This window comes from Pongo abelii, chromosome 16, assembly GCF_028885655.2.
Source record: "Pongo abelii isolate AG06213 chromosome 16, NHGRI_mPonAbe1-v2.0_pri, whole genome shotgun sequence".
Taxonomy (NCBI): Eukaryota; Metazoa; Chordata; class Mammalia; order Primates; family Hominidae; genus Pongo; species Pongo abelii.
Window position 1 is genome coordinate 79,962,734 of NC_072001.2, and position 17,960 is coordinate 79,980,693.

Consider the following 17,960-nt stretch of genomic DNA (forward strand, 5'->3'; position numbering starts at 1 on the left):
GTCAGTAATGCCCTAAAATATAACGTAAAACTATTCTGAGAAATCTGGATTAACTTCAAAAACTAAAATCAAAAAAGCCTTTTCTATTCTTTGATTAAATGAGCACTCTGAAGTTATCACTGATTATGTAAATTGAAATAGACACCTAGATTTATCATTATCTAAACACTGAAACTACAGAGAGATAACTGCACTGTTCACTATTATTGTACGTTCTATATTCCTATAATCCCATGGGTCAAGCTTCTCCATCTTTGAGACACTTAGTAGTAAAAGTATAAGGACATATTCAGAATAGTTGCCCTCGAACAGCAAAGGATTATCTACTAAAGAAGAGCTATCTCTGTGTCCTCGAACCGGACTCATCCGTCATCAGATGACACTCAAAGCTTGTGAGGTAATGATGTACTACACAGCTGTCTGATCTTCAGATGACACTTTGGAGGCTGATGATAAACTACAGGTCTGACAACTCACTTTCCATTTTAAGATATTTCTTGAACTTTTTCTTGTTGTGACAGGCAACCAAATTGATTAAGCCTAGTTATGGGATTTGACACTACAGCCAGTAGACTTCTATTTGTTGATTGCTATTGATTTTCTTTGATACTTCATTTAAAAATCAATAGTTGGAAAGAAAAATAGGCTTGGTTTACACATACTTAAACATACTATTGTATGCTGGAGAAGGCTCAAGTTTGGCAGAGCTTTGGCATCCAATTATAAGAAGAGCTCTTAACAGGTGAAAGCAAGGGCTTTAGATCGATAATGCAGTTTTCTTTCTCAATCAAGGAAAGTGGCTATAAATTAGGCTCATCAGTGTTATTTCCAAGGCTTTCATGAAGCAAACAACTTTAAACTTTTTTTGTCTTCCTTGGATTTACATTAAAAGACACATCACTAAGAGTTTTTCTTTTGCTTTTAAGGGTATTTAAGGTACCTGAAGTTCATCCGGGCTTTTATCTTTTTGGCTTTTTTTTTATTTTTTTGCCGCTCTTCTCCATCTTTCAAAGCTTCTGCTGGAGCTGTACTTTCAACCACAATGTCAATGATATACTTCTTCAAGGAAAGATGCTCCTGCAAGATAAATAAATAAAATAATAATAATGAGGATGATTATTTAAATATATTATAGGATTGCTATAGACTACAGTGAGTTTAAGACATTTGATGAAACTAAAAGTAATCTCCGTAATACACTGGTTTCTACAATTGTTTTGGAAAACGTTGAAGAAACTGTTTTACTTAAGGTTTTTACATCACTGACTTCACTTCATTGCATATCAATTGCGCCAATGCTAAGGCTACATGGACATAATCCCTACCACGATATCACACAAGTAGAGTAGGAAAGGTAAAATACATACACAAAACTATAAAACCATCTATAATACCAAGCCAATCGGAGATTTAGAGTGCTGTAAGAACCCAAAGAGGGAAACAAGATCACTGTTCACTAGGGGGAAGGCGGGGAAACTTCAGGAAGGAAGCACCATATCTGCTATCCCTTGAAGAAAGGATAAAATGTGAACATACGAATATTAGGTAAGTATGTGTTTGGGCTGTGAGTAGGGTAAGGCTGCAGGAAGGAAAAAGAAGGTCATCTCAGAAAACATCCTAGAGATGAGAAAGTGGAATGTGGGTATGGACAGCAAAGCTTTGTTCAGCAAGAGCACATAGTGTTTGGTCAAGTTCCCCTCCTTATCCATCTTAGATTTCATGGCCTATCACTATAATCATTCTGTTGCTTGCGCTCAGCTCTTTTCCCCCTTTCTTCTTTCATACATGCATGGCAAAATCCCAATCCTAAATCCAACTCTCTCCCTATTCTGAGCCTATGTCTGAAGCAGATTAATATGGCTATAATTACAAACTTTAAATTTATGAAATTACACCTCAAGTGGCCTCTAGTATTCCCAGGCAGTCAAGCAACTTTTCATTAGTTAGTCTACACATTTGCCTTGCTAAAAATTATTGTAGACTCTCTCCTTAAATCTCCAATATCCGTCATCTCCTAACGCCATCTCTCAGTTCTTGACCATGTTTATTTGATTAAGGAAAACAGCATTATTCAGACGAGAGCTTCCACACACTCCCACAGCTAAATATATCAAATAATCTGCATATGTGCCCGTACACTCTCTTCCCTCCTGTTATAATATATGAACACATGTTCCTATCTAAAAGCAAGTCCTCCAAATATACACTGGATCCCATTCCTTGTCTCGCATTTTTATGGTTATTTCTCCTCTTATCTACATCATCAGTTTTCCTGTTTCTACTTAAATCATCTCAAAAGGATTCTTGTTTGTATGTCTCTGTTCAGCTACTACCCTTTTGTACCAAAATTTGTTGAAACAAAGTGTATTTTGCCTCTACTTCCTTAGCTCTCATTCGCTCCCAAACTCATTTTAGTCCAGCTTTTGCCCTTACCACCCTTACCAATCTACAAATTTTCCTTGTCAAGGTCAATAACGCCAGTGGCCAATGTTCAGTTCTTATCTGTTTCTTGCAACCTTAGTCCTACAGATAATTTCCTCCTACCCAAGACTCCTCCTTCACTTGGTTTCCTGACATCACATTGTCCTTCTAACTCATTGGCTGCTCCTTCTAAGTCTTCTTTGCTGGGTCCTTCTCCTCTTCTTGACCTCTAAATGTTGAAGCATCCCAGAGCTATACTCAGAGCTTTCTTCTTCTCTATCCAAACTCACTCATCTAATGCAGTAACTTGAAATATTATTCATACATAGAAAATTCTCAAATTTTTATCTCTAGTTCTGACCTCTCTCCCAAACTCCATTCACCTGCATAAAAATGTCTCCTCGAATTGCTTGAAACCGGGAGGTGGAGGTTGCAGTGAGCCGAGATCACGCCATTGCACTCCAGCCTGGGCAACAAGAGTGAGATTTGGCCTCAAAAAAAAAAAAGGCTCCTCAGCCAGGTACAGTGGCTCAACACCTGTAATCCCAACACTTTGGGAAGCCAAGGTGGGAGGATCACTTGAGGGCAAGAGTTCGAGACCAGCCTGGCCAAGATGGTAGAATCCCGTCTCTACTAAAAATACAAAAATTAGCCGGGCATGGAGGTATATGCCTGTACATACCTGTAATCCCAGCTACCTGGGAGGCTGAAGCAGAAGAATCGCTTGAACCCAGGAGGCGGAGGTTGCAATGAGCCAAGATCATACCACAGCACTCCAGCCTGGGCAACAAAGCAAGACTGTCTTTAAAAAAAGCAAAACAAAACAAAAGTCTCCTCAAAATCTCCAGTTAGGTGGAACATTTCCACAATCAGCATTCCGAAAATAACACATCTACCACAAAACTCTTATGTTCCTTATATACATCAAATTGTTCTTCTGAAAGTGTTCTCTATTTGAGTAAACAGTACCATCATTTGCATAATTGCTCACATCCAATACATCAGCAAATCCTATCAGTTCTCCTTTCATATATATCCCCAATTCAACCACTTATCCCTACCACCATCACCTGCTCTAAGTCACCAACAGCATTCATTTATATTACTGCAATAGCCTCTTAACTGGTCTCACAGTTTCTAATTTGACCCCATCGGTCTTTTCTCTATAAAAACAGCCACTTATTTTTTTAAAACAACAATCAAATCACATCATTCCTTTTATCAAAACTTACATTCTCATCACACTTAGGGTAAATCCAAATTCCTCACCATGACCTACAAAGCTGAGTCATTGATCTCTCTGATCTCATCTACCATTCTCTTCTTTCTTCACTAAAACTACATCCACAGTAGTCCTCTTGTTGTTCCCCACATTCATCAGAAACGTTACTGCCTCAGGGCTCTATATATGTTGTTCCCTTAGCCAAGAATATTCTCTTGGGTATTTACGTGGTCTCGACCAAAATGAATGCTCAGTCTTAACATACACCCTCTATTATTTGTCATCTCCTTATTCTCTTTATGTTTCTTCATTAGACTTCACATCACTGCCTAACGTTACATAATCATTTTCAATTTCCATCCACAAACATAAGTTTCCCAAGGGCAACGACTTTGTCTGTTTTGTTCACTGATGTTTCTAAGCCTAGAACTGTGTCTGTCATATGGCAAGCACTCAGTAAGTATGCGTTACATAAATAAATAAAAAGAGAGTTAATGTAATAACAACTAATAATAGTATTTTTCTCCCTTATTACACAAGATACATTGAGCTAAGTACTTTATATAATATCACTCATCTCATCCTTAGAACTATACTTAGAAAAAACTTAGAAGGTATATATTTTTATTATCCTCATTTTAACTATGAGAAAACTTGGACACAAAGTTAACTTTTTCAAAGTTAGAAGGCCAAAACCATGACTGAGTGACACTGCAGCTAGTAAAGTGACAGAGCCTAAATTTAAACCCAGACAGTGTGATTAGGGAATCCATATTCTTGACTACTACCTTAGAGATATGGCTGGAAATAGGTATGAGCTATAGAATTGTGCTCACTTTCCAAATTATGAACCTACCAACAAAAAACAAGCAACAACAACAACAACAACAACAAAAACCCACAGCCAAACGAAGAAAGTATTCTCTCACTGTAGAATATTTTCTTTGATAAACTAGGCCTATGGTATACTATACTTTTATACGGTAGCACTAACGTAAAGCAAATGATTTAAGTAGTAAGTACACACATACAAAAAACTTAAAACAAATAACCCAGGTCTTTCTTTTCAAAGAAAGAAAACAGCGAGTGGCAGGGGGAGAAAACCCTCTTCCCATTATCTCCCAAAGACATATGGAACAAAGCAAGTCATATATGAAAGCACCATCCATACTACCATTTATTGAACAGTTATTATGTGATTAGCAAAGGACTGAATCAATTGCATACATTATTTCCTATCATCTTCACAATCCCATAAAGCAGGTGGTAGTATGTTTACATTTCAGAGATGGTTAACAAACACAGATGTTTACTGATGCAGATCTCAAAGGAGTTCGGTATAAGGCCGCCCATGGTCATAAAGCTCAAGATCAAAACCACGACTGGCTGACTTTCCAAGATCAAGGTTTTTTACTACTCCACATTCCCTCCCGCCATGCTGCTCATGCAGGCTAGTCTCCGACATGTGATTTGATCACTGCACTAAGGAAAAGAAATATTCTAAATGATATCTTCAGTTTTGTGAAAGATCTAAATTATACTATTTTCAGTTGTACATAAATGTTATTTACATATCTAACAGAAATCACTAAGAAAACTTATACACAAATGCAGTCACTACACAAAAAAACTTGGACTCTATCCAGAACTATCAAGAATCATACCTTTGTTAGAGACAACGCCTTTACACACATATTCACATACAAAACCACATACATCAGGCATTCATATTAATGTTAATGTTTTTAAAATCTCAAACCAGAGACAAATGAGCATGTTTTTGTTTGACTTAATAGTAAACTTTTCCTTAACACAAAAATGTGTTCATTATAGAAAATATATATAAATAAAAATTAAAATATTTCTAATACCTAGAAAAAAACTGTTTTGAAGTATATTCTTCCAGACATTGTTCTTTGCATATAGTTTTTTAAAAATAGGTTCTCCCATTTATGAAATTTTTAAATTTGCTATATTTGATATAAATATATATTCCTTCCATTAAATAATAATTCTACAACATAAGCTAACAGATGTAAGCTATTCCATTTCATGAATACACCTATTTTGAGTAATGCCTTGTTAGACATCTGGATAATTTTTAATTTTTCAGTGACATAAATAATGCAACAAAATATTCCTATAGTTCAAATTTAAACAAATAGTCAATTATTCCTTTATGATCAAATCACAGAAATGAAAAACCCGGGCCACAGATTATACATATTTTTAAGACTTTTGATAAGTATTCTCAAATTGAACAATCAAAATGGGAATTAGTTGATGTCCCCGCAAGTGGTTTGCCAGTATGTGGTGTTCCTGTTTTGTTTCTAAACCTCTTGATTAGTTAACTGAAATATTGGTATTAGTATGCTTGACCATTTGTCTGCATTTTGTTTTCTATGACTTAGGATGTTTCTTCTGTCCAGCTTTCTATAAATACATTTCAAGTCTTTACATATTACCTTTTAATGGTTTGCATTACGCTTTTGCTTCTTCTAAGAGAGAGATCACCTTTTGATGATAAAAGAGTAAAAATCATCTACCTTTCCATTAAAATAATTACAGTGTTATACAGGAAGAAAGTTTTGACATGGTTTCTTAAGATGGAAAGCATGTAAAAAGAAGCTTTTTCAACATTGAGGGAGTGGTTTAGTAAATTATGGTATATTTCTATGAAGAGGTAACAGTCATCAAAATCCTTATTAAAGGTTGGGTGCAGGGGCTCACATATGTAATCCTAGCACTTTGGAAGGCAGAGGCGGGTGGATCGCTTGAGCCCAGGAGTTCGAGATCAACCTGGGTAACATGGAAAAACCCCGTCTTCACAAAATATTAGCAGGACATCATGGGTGCGCACCTGCGGTCCCAGCTCCATGGGAGGCTGAGGTGGGAGGATCACCTGAGTCCAGGAAGTTGAGGCCACAGTGAGCCGTGACTGCACAACTGCACTCCAGTCTGGGCAACAAATTGAGATTATAAAAGAAAATTCTGAGAAGATAGTGGCAGTGGTAGCAGAATTTTGAACTCTCTGCATCTCCATATACAAACATAAAGAGGAATTAGATATTAAAGCAAAACCCATGAAAAATATTTACAACCATACTAAGTGACAAGGTATTCCCACAACCTCCAAATAGAAGTGAGTGTGGTGGTTCACGCCTGTAATCCCAGCACTGTGGGAGGCCGAGGCAGGTGGATCACAGGTCAGGAGATTGAGACCATCCTGGCTAACATGGTGAAACCCCGTCTCTACTAAAAATAGAAAAAAATTAGCCAGGAGTGGTGGCAGGTGCCTGCAGTCCCAGCTACTCTGGAGGCTGAGGCAGGAGAATGGTGTGAACCCGGGAGGCAGAGCTTGCAGTGAGTCGAGATCGCACCACTGCACTCCAGCCTGGGCGACAGAGCAAGACTCCGTTTTAAGAAAAAAACAAACAACCCCATCAAAAAGTGGGCGAAGGATATGAACAGACACTTCTCAAAAGAAGACATTTATGCAGCCAAAAGACACATGAAAAAATGCTCATCATCACTGGCCATCAGAGAAATGCAAATCAAAACCACAATGAGATACCATCTCACATCAGTTAGAATGGCGATCATTAAAAAGTCAGGAAACAACAGGTGCTGGAGAGGATGTGGAGAAATAGCAACACTTTTACACTGTTGGTGGGACTGTAAACTAGTTCAACCATTGTGGAAGTCAGTGTGGCGATTCCTCAGGGATCTAGAACTAGAAATACCATTTGACCCAGCCATCCCATTACTGGGTATATACCCAAAGGACTATAAATCATGCTGCTATAAAGACACACGCACATGTATGTTTATTGCGGCACTATTCACAATAGCAAAGACTTGGAACCAACCCAAATGTCCAACAATGATAGACTGGATTAAGAAAATGTGGCACATATACACCATGGAATACTATGCAGCCATAAAAAATGATGAGTTCATGTCCTTTGTAGGGACATGGATGAAATTGGAAATAATCATTCTCAGTAAACTATCGCAAGGACAAAAAACCAAACACCGCATGTTCTCACTCATAGATGGGAATTGAACAATGAGAACACGTGGACACAGGAAGGGGAACATCACACTCTGGGGACTGTTGTGGGGTGGGAGGAGGGGGGAGGGATAGCATTAGGAGATATACCTAATGCTAAATGGCGAGTTAATGGGTGCAGCACACCAGCATGGCACATGTATACATATGTAACTAACCTGCACATTGTGCACATGTACCCTAAAACTTAAAGTATAATAATAATAATAAAAATTAAAAAAAAAAAAAGAAGTGAGTGTGGACAAACTACCATCAGAGAAGTAGCGTTTCAGTGTCTGCAGGAGAAATTAGAGGGAAACATCAGGATGAATAATGAGTATTAGAACATAAGAACCCTAAAAAAGGAACAGTTACTCACCGGAGAGTTAACAGGCTAATTTGAGAACAGCATTTGAAAGTGAGAGGGGCTCTGGCGACTTCAATAGGAGGTAAGTAAATGGTCCTTGCATTAAGAAGGTCTGATCTGACTAGTGGAGGGTAGCCCTTATGACTCTGGAAATGAGCCACCAGGGCTCCCTTCCAGGAGAAACTGCTGGGAAAGGAATTTAAATTGGACAAACTAGGGAAAATAGAGACAAAGGGGAAAACAATGCCTAGCTAAAAGCAGAACAGGAAAACAGAACCAGGAAACTTCAGAACTCAAGCCACTACATTTTTCACAAAAATTATGTAAGAGGGATCTCTATGAAGTTAGAATGACTATCCTAAAACATGTCCTTCTAAAAATTTCATAAAACTAATTCCATGTAAAAATTAGCAAGAGAAAATTATCAAGGTCAAATGCCAAAGTTATCAGAAGAAAACAAATAAGTAGAATAGCAACCTTATAAACAACAACAAATCACACCAAAAAGATGTATGCACAGGTCAAAATGTAACTTTCTATTTCAAAATAAGCTGAAACACACACAAAAAATGATATAAGGCATGAGAGAACAACAGAAATCACTATCTTAAAAACTCAATAATTAGGTCTTAAAACTCAAAAAAAGATTGCAATGAAAGAAATCATTTAAGAAATAAAAACAAAACAGAAGATGTATAAGAGTAAATAAACAACAAATAATGCCTCAAAATGTAAATAAAAAGGATACAATTTTTTAATAAAAAAAGATTTCAAAGTAAGTGGAAATACTGAAGAGGGACAAAGATGAGATCCAGATAATAGGAGTTCTTGACAAAGTAAACCAAAGCAAGAGAAAAGATCAAATATTAAAAACTTTAATCCAATAAAACTTTCAAGAATATAAAAAGAATCGCTTCTTGGCCTTTTGGCTAAGATTAAGTGAAGAATATAAATACTGAAAGAGTACACCATACACTTGAAAATACTGACCTAGAGAGGCTAATACTGACATATCTTATTAAAATGTCCGGGCCTTAAATAAAAAGAAAATTTATTTCAGCATTTAGGGGAAAAAAAAACAAGTGATTTACAAGGAAAAAAACTGGATTATCATCAGCCTTTTTGACAGCAACATTTTATGCCAAAAGAAAATAATGTATTTAGCATTTTTAAGAAAGAAATATAAGCTAAAGATTTTCTATCTAGTAAAATTAACTTTCAAGCAAAAAAAAGCACAAATTATTATCAACATTTTCAAAACCTAGAGAATATTATTATCATAAACCTTTTGAGGAATCTACATGATTCCTCAGAACATGCCTTAGAAAAGAAAAATGACAGGAGAGACACGGACAAGGACTACTGGTGAACATTGCATATATACTTACAGAACTGAGACTAAACTACGGATAAAAGCTAAAGAATCCAGTATATAATGCTGGTGTCTCAGATTTATCATCGTGTTACTATTTTTAAAAGATGGGGAGAATGGGGAAAACATATGAAAAGAAATTTAAACTGTTCTTGGTAATTACACTGATGGTGGTACTATTAGTAATGTTATTCTAAGACTGTTGCATGTGTTGGGCAGGATAGAGTAAATGTGGTTATATTATAATTCTATCATCTCTTCTGTCCTTGAGAACCTGATATGCGGTATGGAAGAAAAGAGATACAGGATGCAATACAGAAGAGGCTGAATAGACACACACATATATACATATTTCATTTCTTCATTTCTTAATTCTGTTCACAACGATCAACCCAGTAGCAATGAGCATCTCTGATTATGGTCTTGAAATATCATTTCCCAGTAAAAGTAAGCAGAGTTTCTTACCAAAATAGCTGATAATAAGTCTAATACCTTGTCAAACTGGGTAGCAAGGCAACTATCAAATTTGACTGGGCTCATGTCAAAAGGATTTGAAAACAAACCCTAAAAGACTCTCACTGAACAAAAGATGGCATAATTTGAGATTCAAACAGGAAAACTACAAATGACTGAAACCCATTAAAAATATTTAAATCCATCAATTCATAATTTATCTATCTACACACACACACACACACACACCCCCCAATCAGATAACTTTGGAGGATAATAGGAAACCAGTTCATTATCCTGAAAACTGGTAAATAATAAAAAATGTGTACTGACTTACACACACATTTACAAACTGTACTCAGTAGCCAAATAGTAGATGAGGGAACCATTTCTTTATAAATGTATTACAAATAATAAATGAAAATGAAATGCAGAACTGGAATATCCCCATATCTATTAATTAGTGGATCTAGGTACTAAGCATCAATAGCTGATACGTCAATACCACAAAAATAAAAAACAATCAAACATTATGTTCATCTTGATGAAAGAACTCAACACCAATTATAGTCTTACCAAATGGATCAAACCTGAGTCTAAGACTCTACGTTCATGTGTCTATGAGGGAGGAAATAAAGAGGACAAAGAAAATATTGCACTGCACCAGACTCCATAGTAATAGAGCTTTATAGCAAGTCACATAAGTCTTTTACTATGAACTGAATGTCCAGTCCTTCTTGTAGCTTGAGGTGACCATGTGACTGAGTATTCATCAATGGAAAATGAATGCATACTCGGTGTTTTAAGGTCCATTTACTCTTCCCCTTCTGCAAATTGCAACAGAAAAGAGCCTGTAACAACAGCTCTAATCATGAAGGGAGGGCATACCTGAAGAGATGGTAAAGACAGAAGATGAGTCCCTGAAAAAATATGTCACATAAAGCGACCCTGAAAACCTACTCTGCTTACCTCAGAACAGTACTGTAAAAAATAAATTTCTATGTTCTTAAAATCACTGTATTTTGGTGCTTTTATAGCAGCTTAGACCTTTCCCTAATACAATTATGCAGCAAAGTTTTATACATAATATGTATTTTGCATGTATTTATATGTATACATTGGCATGCATAAAGTAATATAAGAAAAGGCAAAAATTAAAATTTCTCACTAGATGATTGTGACAAGTTTTAAATTTCCTCTTTTATAATAAGCATGTGTTACTTTTGGAAGCAGAAAGAAAATCTCCATAAAAAATAGCCATAATGAAATGTTATCTGGAATTGACTTCAAGATAGTACTTATGGAGACTGGATGGAATGTCAGTGAGGCAGGATTTACCACAAGTTTATCACTGCAAGGTTGTATGATGAGTAAGTGGAGGTTCATCATACTATTCTGTCAACTATTATGTATGTTTTAAATTCACCATAATAATTAGTTTACAAAAGAGTCATTTTGTAGAGAAAAATAATATATACATATAAATCTTAAAATTCCATGTTTGGCTTGCCAAATAAATGAAATTATAATATTTATATCTCTCAAGCATCTAAGATCTGAACTTGAAATTAACACATTTGTGCACTATTCAAGTGCTGAAAGCATATACTATACCGCAAGTTTGAAATCTGTTATAAGGATAGGAGAAAACAATCTTCTGCAGAAAAGTAAAATTAATAAGGATATGCTTTACTGAAAGAAGAGGTGATATATTTGCATTGACCTCGTCACTTTCCTTGCTTGGTTCTCTTATGTCTGAGGCTATGGAATAGGACAAAATTTAACTGGGAATTACAGAATGATGCAGAAGCTGAACCTTCTAAGTAACAATGCTGACAAAAAAGGGTCAGGCTCTGCTTTCTGGAGCTACTTTGAAATGAAGGTTCTAATGCCCTTCCCATAATTCCATAGCCAAATCTGCCATGATACGTAGTACAATAGCAGGATCCATATACTAACTTGTAGGTTCTGAAATTACTCTTGCTGCTCTAGGTCCAGAATCCAATACACTTGAACGCTTCTGTATTTGGGCACGCAGCACTCTTCATTCTATCCTCAGGGGTGGGTAGTCCATTCCATGAAACTGTTTTTTTTTTGTTTTTTTTTTTTTTTTTGAGACGGAGTCCCACCCTGTCACCCAGGCTGGAGTGCAGTGGCGTGATCTCAGCTTACTACAACCTCCACCTCCTGGGTTCAAGTGATTCTCCTGCCTCAGCCTCCCGAGTAGCTGGGATTACAGGCGCCCGCCATCATGCCTGGCTAATTTTTGTATTTTTAGTAGGGACGGGGTTTCGCCATGTTGGCCAGGCTGGTCTCGAACTCCTGACCTCAGGTGATCCACCCGCATCAGCCTCCCAAAGTGCTGAGATTACAGGCGTGAGCCACCGCGCCTGGCTGAAACTGGGTTTCTTAATTTCTTCTCCCTACTCATTGGTTGAGATTCCTGCTGTGATTTGAACTCTGCTCAAAACCTTAGAATGCAACCTTTGGGCCCTGAGCCTTGATGGCATCTTTTCTTAACACCCCACTTCCTTCAACCAGCCTGCACTAGCTGGGATCAGAAAAATACAGAAATTTTACCTCCTTTTATTTCAAATGCTGTTCGCTTCAAGTCATCTATAGCTCTAGCCATCAAAAAGATGGAGGTCTTTGGATGCTGGTATACCTGCCTCTGTTCTATATAGTCACATTTCATAACAATCTACCTTGCTAAACAGTCAACTAGTCTTATACCCCAGTCTACCTAATATTTAGTAAGTGCTCAGTCAAAAAAAGGTACTTTAAATAATCTTATTTCTGAAAAATTGCCATAATAAAATAGATGTACAAAAAGATTTCTCTATAAAGATATTCACTGCAGTGAGATTTACAACAAAATATCAGCAGTAAGAAATTGATTACATAAATTATGGCACATGCATTGAGATGATACTATATAAATTTAATTTTAAACAATATTAATTATATTAAAATTTTCATTGTATAATGTTAAATAAAAATTCTGGATTCAAATCTATGCAATGCAGTTCATATATAAATGTGTGAGTTTTATGTATTTGGGCACAAAAAGCAAAAAATAATTAGATCAAAATGTTAATACAGCAGGCATTACTTTGTTTTTGCTTCAATTTTCTACAATAAATATATATTAATATGTACTTTATTATAAATGTTATTATAAATAAATTAATGTTATTAAGGAAATGGAAGAAAAAGCAGAATCTTTCAAGTAAAGAGGGTCAATTTGCATAAGGTTATAGTTGTTGCACAATATCTGTTGTATAGACATCACTTATCTTTTTGTATCTACTCTTAAAGCTAATTACTATGTCACAGGCACAAGTAAAACCAAAGATATACCCTGTGAGACACAGTAGCTGAGACCGACTTACTCATTTTCAAAATGTGAATCACAATAAAAATCTTCCCAAAAGGTGCCTGGATCTCCTTCCTTCCTAATATAATTTTTAAAATGCAACTTCTAGCCTCACTGAATCCTGGATAATACAATTCCTATCTCCTACTAAGAGAAACAGAAGTAAGTCTTAGTTGACCATATTTCATACTGTTAATTCTAATTAAGCCTTAATAGAGACACTTTTTATTTTAGGTATAGAAAAGCAGCTTGATGCAATAGAAGCAGCACTAAACTGTGAGTCAAGAGATCCACACCAAGATGAAGTCTGCAACTCATGACTGACTGATTTCTCTAGGCATCAGTTTCCTAATTAGTAAAATTAAGGGATTAGATAATAAATTCTAAAGTCCTCCTTCTCTAATATTCTAAAAATCAATGTAACAAGCCCAAAAGCTAATTAATGTGGCTAATTCCACACACACAATAAAATTTTAAGTCTAGTTTTTAAGTCACACTGTAAAATTTTAAACAACACTGCTATAGTTTAAAATACTAATAATGTACATAAAGAAACTAATACGTATGCAGACATGATCTCATCAAAGTTTACACCCTTCTTATTCTTTTAATTACCTTTTATGGCATACTAGACCAATGCTCTGGTTTTCCTAACATAATTTACTGTATTCTATGAAATAATTCATACTCAGGTTTATGACCTTGATAGTCTATCAGACTCCTCCTAAGGGTTCCCATATTTCCTATTTTTTAAGAGACATGGGGAAAAAAACTGACCGAAAGGTTCATGATCTTTGGAAAAGAATAAAAGTTCTAAAAATGGAATAGGCAGGAAATATAAATGACACAACATAGAATTTTATAAAGCTGCCATTTTTAGAGTTCTGTCAAGTGTTGCCTCAAACACATTCCATAAAATGTGGCACAATGAAGCAAATAATCTCCTTCCCATTATTTTAAATATTATAATAGAATTTAGAATAGTCAAAGACATTTTTCTTCCTAGATCAAAAGGATTTAAATATACTTTGAAAAAAAGGATCCAAAGCTTAATTACAGTAATAAAAATTTTTTTATTAGAAAATCAGAGTTTTTCAATAAAAATTCAATGTCTTGCTTAAAGGCTTATTTCTTTAAAGTTTATTTTCAAGAACAGGGTGGAAACCAAGTTACAAATCTAAATACATAAAAAATTAATGCAATGGTTTTCACATGCCATTTGTAAAAACATTTTCCTCTCAGTCTCAGCCTACACTTTATCAACTTTGGAATCTAAAATCCAGTTTTATCAGTTTATTGAAAAATCAATTTTTTTCCTCACATTTAAAAAATATTATTAAGTATACCACCATTTTAAGCCTGCCCAGCATGACAACAAATAAGATAAATAGGAAGCATTTATAATACTCCCCCACTGCCTTCTACTCAAATTGGGAAGGGGTAAGGGACTGAAGGGTTAAAACTTATATTTCTTGTTTCTCTGGATGATGAAGAGAGTGACAGAAGTAAAAGGTGAGGAAGGTATAGGAGGGCAGGAAAGAGATCAAGGTACCTGGAAGAGAAAGAAGAAGAAGAAGGAAAATTGGGAGAACAAGACAAAGAAACAGAAGAAAGAAGGGAAAAATAAAGGAACACTCACCTAAAAACAAAGGGCATTTTTAGACAGCACTTTATCACATATTTCGTATAGCATCCCCATAGATACAGCATACTGAAGATAATAAGTTAGGGTTTTAGCTCAATTCACTAACATTTAATTCAAACCTACTATGTATCAAGGACTTATGCTAACTGCTTAAGTTAAGGAGGAATGATTCTCTGGGGGCCAGAGTTTTATTCAGACTAAGACCAAAGGAATCTGTAGTAAACTGTTCTTTTCATAGATGATCACTCATCCAAGAAAACATTCCAACAGATTATGTTCCAGAAAGTACACAGAGGAACTCTTTAAAGCTGATTTGTAATTACTAATGTCTTGGATGGTATTAGTCATATCAAATAAAGTATCCATGGACAGTATTCAAACACTATTCAAAAATGAAGACAACAATATAGAAAAATTACTTAATTCATATAAAAATGAGTGTGTTTAGAGATTCAAGAAACTGTGAAATTTGTCAGAGATGGGCTCACATGACATCATTTACCTATGCTTCCCTAGCACCTGGCCTAATAGAGATTACACAAGCAAGTGCTGAAGAAATGCTTTAAAAAATAAAAGAAAAGGACTGACAGTTCCATTATATTTAAGTTTAAAATTCTGTCAAATAGTAAATGTGAGAAAATCTGAAAATCTGAAATGCAATGCCTTTTTATCATTTATGCATCATTTATTATTTATGCATCATTTGTGACTAAATCACTTTAAACATATATGGCAATGACAACTTTTGAAAATAAATAGGTCATTTTAATTATACAAAAGATTCAACTCTGCTAAGGTCCCTTTCCACAGATGTAGGATATACTTATATTTTTATCAGTTACAATTTATTTATTATATTGTTTAAAGTGACAGATGAGAAAAATAAAGCTAATGAAATACTGTGAAACAGACACCATGCAAAAGAGAAAAGCCATCCACTGATAAGGATGACAGTTCACCATCTGTCCTCCCGCCACTCAGTGACAATTACAAATACTCCATCAGTTTTCTGGTAGGTGGCAATGATGAATGAGGTAAAACCTCCTTTTGCAGATTCTGATCTTCCTTTCTGATCTAATCTGAGGTTTAACAGATGACTCAAAGGAAAGCCCACAGTTCAAAAAGGTTATTAATTTATCATGCTGTGAAGAATAAGAAAGGTCTGAGCTCAATATTGCAACAAGGAATAATTCAGTTGTACTGAACCATGCCTTGTAATGAAAGGTGTTTTCTCAGAATTCTCAGATTTCAAATACAGCAACTTGACTAGTATCAGGCTTCATCCTTAGAAAATATTTTAGTAATAGAGTAACAGTAATACCATATATCACAAATAACATCAATCTTTCAAACCAAGATCAAAGGGAAGATAATGCTCAGAGCCAGAAGTCCTTAGTTTCGAGTAGCTTCCACAGCCATAGGTGACAAGGGCTTGAGGGTGTCAGCAGCTTCATCACAGTGCTGTTAACTTCTAAATACTGACCAAAAAAATACATGCAAATATACAATACATAGGTTAAAAGTACAATGACAGAAAATGATATACCATCCTAACACAACAGAAAAGAAAGCTGAAATGGCTATATTAATATTAGACCAGGTAAATTTCAGAGCAAAGAATATGCACAGGGACAAAGTAGGTCATTTCATGATAATAATAATAATAATACAGGGGCCAATTAAGAAAACCTAACAATCCTTAGCATTTGCTATATCTTGGATGTTTGTCCACTCCAAATTTCATACTAAAATTTGATCCCTAATGTTGGAAGTGGGGCATACTGGGAAGTTATTGGGTGATGGGGGTGGATGCCTTATGATTAGATAAAGGCCCTTCCTTGCTGAAGCGGTGAGTCCTTCCTCTATTAGTTCCCATGAGAGCTGCTGGTTAAAAAGAGCCTAGAACCTCCCTCCTCACTCTCTTGCTTCCTCTCTCACCATGTGATCTCTGCATGCACCAGCTCCTCTTCACTTTCTGCCATGAGTGGAAGCACCCTGAGGACCTCACTATGTGCTCAATCTTAAACCTTCCAGCTAGCAGAACTGTGAGCTAAAGAGATGTCTTTTCTTTATAAATTAACCAGCCTCAGGTGTTCTTCTGAAGCAACACAAAAACATACTAAGACACATTTATATAGCTAATAATACAATTGAAAACTACATGAAGACAAACACACAATTAAAATCAGAGATTTCAATATCCTCTCTCAAAAACTGGTGAGACAAGAGAAAAACGGCAAGGATATTGTAGATGAGGAAGGTTTTGAGGTGATAAATTTGTCCACTATCTTGATCATGGTGATGGTTCCATGGTGTTATGTATATGCCAAAATTTATTAAATTGTACACTTAAAAATCAGGGTAAGAAATGTATGATAGTTACACCTCAAAGTTCTCTACTGTAATACACATTTCTAAGAAAAACCTATTCCTAACCCTATAAATGAAAGGAGAACTTATCCAATTTTTGAATTTCCTGCAGTACGACACATTGTAAAATAAAATAATTATGCATATTACAATACTATTAAATACTGTGTCCACTTAAAAACAAATCCTCAACTAAAAGATAAATACTGTAAGACTAGTTTAAAAGAAGAAAATCCAGGCACAAGCTATCTGTAAGAGACCCATCTAAGACCAAAGGGGATACAAAACAGTGTAGTGGCCAAGACGGCCAACTAGATGCAGCCAGGAGGAACATCTATCACCCAGTGACTGGGACATGGAGGTGACTGGCATACTCTGAGTAGACTGTCAGGGGGAAGCAGCGAAGAGTGAACAGAAGCAGAATGCAGATGCTGGGATGAAGAGGGAGGAAGCTGGAAACATCGCATGGGCATACTAAGAACCAGGACTAGTTCTTGGCACCCAAAAATTCTGGGGAAGAGATGAGTTGAGGAGGCAAGGAGTGGCCTCTTCTCTCCACAGATCCCTGGAATCCTGGCAGCAGGAGACATCACAACTCCCACAGACACTTATGTTAACAGGGAGAGCTGCTTAGAGGGGCGGTAGGGGCAAGACTCCAGCCTGTGTGAAGCCCAGAGGGTCTG

General features: G+C 35.9%; 1 protein-coding gene across 28 annotated transcripts in view; it reads right to left on the bottom strand.

The window, feature by feature from the left end:
• The window catches only part of SCAPER (S-phase cyclin A associated protein in the ER), a 555,380-nt gene that overhangs the window by 322,244 nt on the left and 215,176 nt on the right, over positions 1 to 17,960 (bottom strand). For all 28 annotated transcript variants that reach the window (NM_001374332.1, XM_063716003.1, XM_063715996.1 and 25 more), the window contains 1 exon segment: positions 941 to 1,077. In NM_001374332.1, coding sequence (NP_001361261.1) covers positions 941 to 1,077 — 137 coding nt within the window.